The 6,000-nt window shown below is 36.8% G+C and overlaps 1 protein-coding gene across 4 annotated transcripts in view; it reads right to left on the bottom strand.

Annotated features, from left to right (window-relative positions):
* trabd (TraB domain containing) overlaps positions 1 to 6,000 on the bottom strand; it is a 36,968-nt gene that overhangs the window by 20,257 nt on the left and 10,711 nt on the right. For all 4 annotated transcript variants that reach the window (XM_043713740.1, XM_043713743.1, XM_043713741.1 and 1 more), the window contains exons 3-4: positions 3,940 to 3,996; positions 273 to 348 (exon numbers count right to left, since the gene is read on the bottom strand). In XM_043713740.1, coding sequence (XP_043569675.1) covers positions 273 to 348; positions 3,940 to 3,960 — 97 coding nt within the window. In that variant the 5' untranslated portion in view covers positions 3,961 to 3,996. The remainder of the gene's footprint in view (positions 1 to 272; positions 349 to 3,939; positions 3,997 to 6,000) is intronic.

The raw sequence follows: 6,000 nt of genomic DNA, 5'->3' as shown, positions 1-6,000 counted from the left end.
GATGCAAAATTGAAACATCATGTGAAGGCTAAAATCCATAGAAATCATCAACATTGAAAAGACTAAAAGGGCTCAAGTAAATATGGAAATAGTAACTGGAACAGAAGTACAAAAAAGGGGCATAATTTAACAACATACTGTTTTTAAGACACTGAAATATCCTCATGGAAATGGTACTATTGATGAAATGACCAAACACTAACCCAAGTGACATTGCTGTTACCTTAATTTTATTGTACTTATTGTTTGGTAAGTAAATATGAAAGACTTACATAGGTTTTGCTGAACATCTGACATGCTCTGTGGATCATCAGCAGATACTGCCAAAGGTGTCAGACTTGCCACTGCCTAAGGACAAAAACAAAGCTATTTTAAATTTTGTACAGTTCTGAAAGCAGTTCATAACTTTCAGTCTTGTTGAATCCAACAGATGTTTTCAAATCAACGCCATGCTAGAATCAAACAATATTAGACTTAGCAATTGCAATGTTTTGTTGTTGTTTTAGTATTGATTTAAATACTGACAAATGACTGAGCCCAATGTCAAAGGCAGCAGTATCCAATTTCTGAACATTTCCAGGTCATTCATATTTCAAATGTATTTCAAATTCATCAGTCACTGCATTATCTTCTCTACTTCTTGTTTTTGCTTAATACTCTTTCTCATCCTTCTTGCTATTTGCCAGCTTTCTTTAATCAATTTTCACAATTAGGTCTGTGATCCATCACTCTTTTTTGCTTTCCTCCTACTCCAAATCTTCTATACATTATTTTATTTTGAAGATCTTTCATTGCTTCTCAACATTGTCTAAACTCACTAGTATTTCAAATTTGTCAGGAGGCCAGCTGGAAATTGTCTGACGTTTCTTGCTCTTTAGTTTCACTGTTGCAAAGGCTGTAGTGACTTAGTGGTTATTACTTTCTGTCGCTTCAAGTGGATTGTGCACAAAACAAGTTCATATCGAATATCCGCACCTCAACAGTCCCAATACATTATCATATCATCCTCGATCTGCTGCTGATGCACGTATAAATCAATCTAATTCAAGACTTTAGCATCTAGAGATCTCAATGTCTTTATACTTGTTCTTGAAGAAGTTACACCGAATACTGAACCCATTGTTGTTGCAGAAAATCAGGAGACCCTCACTCTTCCATTGACCATGCTTGTTGACCCACAGGGCTGAATAGTACTGTTCAGCTGATTGTTCCTAAGCTTCGCAATAATATCAGTGAATTTATATCATAGCTCAGAATTTCTCTCAGTATATCCTGCTAATCAGCACAATAATTAATCTTTCTCCTTCCCTGTGTCGGTTTATGTTGATGGGTAAAATTGCAGGACATTGATTTTGATATGTCTGGTATGGAATGTGACAGCGATGCTGTAATGGTCTACTGGCTTCCACCCAATTAATACTTGTTCTAAACATCTGTTGAGTATGAGGCTAACTCCTTGGCTGTGTTTACTTTTTGCCCAAAGTACAGGATTATTGTTCCTTCACTGCTGATTTGTCCTTGGTTCATCTGCTGTATTTCACCAGGATGTCAAGCTCAAGGCTTCAGCTCAATTACACCATTGTGAGCCAACAGCTGAATGTCAACCTGGGAGAAACTGCAAGATCAGAGATCTAAAGAGCCATTAGAAGCCTGAAAGGCAAGACAAGATGCCAAAGGAACTTATGAAAAATGGGATGAAATGTATGAGAACTTGTGAAGGTAGTCAACAAGATCTAGACTGTAGAGATGTAGTTGGTACTGAAGGTCTTCAGCATAGCACCGCTCAAAAGATTGATATCAGAAGTAGACAGTACTCTCGGTGTAGAAAAGTCTGGCTTCTGACAGACTATCCCGTGAGCATGCCTTTATGCTCAAGATCATACAGCAGTGTCTGGAGTATCAGATGCCATTTGTTACCAACTTCATGAACTTCAAGGAAGCTTTTGATAGCATCCATTGACAATCACAATGATGTCTCACAAGATAGGACAACATACCAGAGGGGTATATCTTCAAAACCTTAAACTGTGATTCCAACTGCTGCGTCAAAACAACATGGACACCACAGACGTTTGAACATCACAGGGGTATGGAAAGGCTACATACAGCCCTATCTTTTCTCTTAGTTATCGATTTGTTAAAAAGAATGGAGGTGATCTTACTGAAACTTAGAAGGGGGTTTGCTGTTTATCCTTAACGGTAAATCTAGAAACTGGAGGACACAGTTTAAAAATAAAGGATCTCCCAGCTGACGAAGATGCAGCTGATGAAGAATGTATTTTCTCAGGTGGGTTTTTATTTTGGAATTCCATTTCACTACAAATTAGAACATAGAACAATACAGCACAGAACAGGCCCTTCGGCCCACGATGTTGTGCCGAACTTCTTAGAAGGGGGTTTGCTGTTTATCCTTAACGGTAAATCTAGAAACTGGAGGACACGGTTTAAAAATAAAGGATCTCCCAGCTGACGAAGATGCAGCTGATGAAGAATGTATTTTCTGAGGTGGGTTTTTATTTTGGAATTCCATTTCACTACAAATTAATTGAGGCTGGGACACTGAATATATTCAAAGCAGAGTTGGACAGATCTTTGACTTACAATGGAATCGAAGGTCTGGTGGTGGCAAATGGGACATCAGGAGAGTGATCTTAAAGCTACAATCAGATCAGCCATGATCTTATTGAATAGCAGATCTGGCTTAATGAGACAAATGGCCTACTCCTGCTCCTTTTTTATCTTATCATTAATTTTCTACTTGCTGAGTGTCAACTTTAATACCTCTGCCTCTGCTTGGCTGAGATCAACTAATAAAAAAAAGGATAATGTCCTGGATGCTACGGTTCAGTTGGTAACAGGGAATCTTTCAGCCGTCAGTGACTATAACACAAAACAAGATATAACAGAACAATATATCCACTTCTCCCCCATTATGATCAAGAAACATTGCATTTTGTCTGTCCTATACCAATTTCCTAGTGAATGTTCTAACTTTCATAGAAATGCTGCAATTATGCAAAACTCTGGTTGGACCCCACTTGGAGTACTGTGAACAGATTTGGGCACCACACCTTGAAAAAGATAAGTTAGCCTTGAAGCAAGTAAAACATAGGTTTACAAGAATGATATCTGAACTTTTTAGGTTGTTATGGAGGACAGATTACACAAATTAGGCCTCTTCTCTGTAGAATTTAGAAAGTTAAGGAGTGATCTGATGGAAGTCTTTAAGATGTGAACAGGAGCAGATAGGATTGATAAACTTAAATTATTTCCACTGGTTGTGATTCTAGGACTAGCAGGTATAGTCTGAGAATTAGAATCAGATCATTCAGATGATAGGAAGCACTTCTACAATCCAACGATGGTAGATGATTGGAACTTTTCCACAAATGGCAGTGGATTCTGGATCAGTTGTTGAATTTTATATCTGAGATAGATAGCTTTGTGTTAAGCAAAGGTTTTAAGGGATATGAGCCAAAGGCAGTATATGGTTTTAGGCACAGATCAGACATGGTTTCAAGCTAACTACCACCTTCTCAAGGGTGATTCGGGACAGGCAACAAATGCCAGGCAGCCAGCGAAGCTCACATCCCACAAATGAATTTTTTTTTAATTTAAAAAGTAAATCGAATAGTAGAACACCCTCATGGGGCTGAATGGCTTACTTCTGTTCCTGTGAAATCCTGGATGGTAGGTATCTTAAAATTATTAACCAGCTTCTATGCAAAATTATTTATTTCTGTTAATCCTGGAACTCCTTCTCCAGCGGCATTGTGGGTGTACCTAAACCAAATGGTCTGTTGCAGCTCAAGAAGATGGTTCACCACCACTTTCTCAAGGGCAACTAGGGATAGAAAATAAACACTGCCCAGCCAGCAAAGCCCACATCCCACGAATAATGGAAAAAAAAAATTCTAGCACAAAATTCAACCAACTCACCTCCCTTTGGTCTTCCTCCATTCCCAAATTATTCTTCAAAGGCAGTTAGCAAAGAATCTGTTGGTCGAGACAACAAAAGTCAAGTAGTTATAGCTTATTAGAACTTGACAAATAGAATGTGAAATGGGTTATATAACTCCTTGAATTTGCTCCACTACTTTCCCACCTGATCCCCAGATCCCTGCACTCTCCTAGAATTCAAAAATCTATTAATCACAGCCTTGAGGACACTCAATGACTAAACACCCACCATTCTTTGTGCCAGAGAATTTCATGGATTCACAAGCCACAGCAAAAATATTTCTCATTTCAGTCTGAAAAGGCAGTGCTAGCTTGAGAGCATGCCATTTAGTTCTCAAGCCATGAGAAATAGCCTTGTAGCTGAACATTATGGAAATCTCAGAGACAATTTTTCAACTGATATGTGTAATTGCAATAATTTAATTCAATCATGTAGGAAAATTTGGCTTTTCAAATACTTTGCTTGTAAATATTGGGAAATGTTCAATATTAAGAAATTTAAAAACATGTTCTATTATTTCAATTCAGAACAAGTAACTGGTAGTTTTTGAAACATCAAACCTTTTCATTGTATAACACCAATAAACTTATTTGGCTATCTGGTATCCAACTAAAAGTAGTTAGGCACTTAAACTTAAGTACGATACAACAACATAGCTAGAAGGGAACCGGAACACACTGAACTCACCCATCCTAAAAAAGAATAAAGTATTGAATAGGGATTGGAATTCTTACAGAAGAACTTTGTTGTTAAAATATGATTACATTTGAAAATAAAATCCCTAAATGCAAGTGATAAAAATTAAAACAGCCAAAGTACAAATTGCTTAAATACTACATGTTACAAGTTCTATCTTCGATGTGCTGTTTTGTGCTTCAAATTCAAATACAAAGCACAAACAGAATACAAAAGTTCCCAAATAACAGAAGATAATAAGGCATAACAGCAAAATCAAGTCTTTGATGTGAGAGTCATCAGAACTCTCATGACTGGACTATTTATTTACTGGTATCTCAGTATTCATAATAAAAGAGAATTTCTGTTTAAGCATTGATTTCCTTACTGCAATAAAACAGATATTCTATCTAAAGAGAACCCTTATAAAACCCTTACAAGTGAAAATATTCCAGTATGAATATTCCAGTAGGAAACTTTGAACTGAATATCATAAAACATTATAAGAACATTATTAATCAATTACAGGAAATTCACAACTGCATTGGTCTTGAAAGACTGACTATGCTTTACCCACCAACAAAACCCAACTTAGAAATTTATACAGAATTGTAAACATCGAAAGCAAAAGGTTGGGACTGACAACTACCTGTAATTAATTATTACCAAACATTCATTAGATTGAAGTTTATAAAATGAAGTTACGATATACAAGCATTTCTAACAAAACGTGGCTTTGGTCTCAGAACAGGAGAAGATTCAGTCATTTTTGCTGAGTCACATTTGACAGGCTTGTGTCCTAAACAGCTCCCCTCACTGCAATAAACATAATTATTGCATGATTAACCTGAGTGTACAGTGGATTTTAAAAAATGGTCTTGTTGCAGTATAGTGTCACTACCTTGGAGCTAGGAGTATCGGGGTTGAGGTGCCATCTGCTCCAGAGATGTGTAAAAACACCCTTAAACTGACCGATTATAAAGCATCTACAAATAGCTACAGCAACAACAATTTTGGCACTTTAGCTGTTCAAAATCTGTCCTCTTACACTTTGAGCTTTTAATATCAAGTGCAATCTTATCATTGGAATTCAGAGGTTGAGGACTTTCTTGGATTAATTTTCTTGGATGCCTCAACAGCATCACCTTTCTCAAAGTGAGGAGGAAATCCTGCACACAAGTAAATGGGGTTTTCACAGCATGTCTGGTGAAATAACAACTATATGAAGGATGTTGTTAAACTTAAAAATTTACACAATACCAGGTTATTGTCCAACAGGTTTATTAGACTTAACAGCAATCTCGGTTTGTTCAATACATTTCATCAATTGTATGACATTTTGATCTTTTACTATAAATTCTGTG

This window comes from Chiloscyllium plagiosum, chromosome 23 (assembly GCF_004010195.1).
Source record: "Chiloscyllium plagiosum isolate BGI_BamShark_2017 chromosome 23, ASM401019v2, whole genome shotgun sequence".
In the NCBI taxonomy this organism is placed as follows: domain Eukaryota; kingdom Metazoa; phylum Chordata; class Chondrichthyes; order Orectolobiformes; family Hemiscylliidae; genus Chiloscyllium; species Chiloscyllium plagiosum.
Note: the sequence above shows the minus strand (reverse complement) of the source record. Positions and strands in the feature narration are given on the sequence as shown.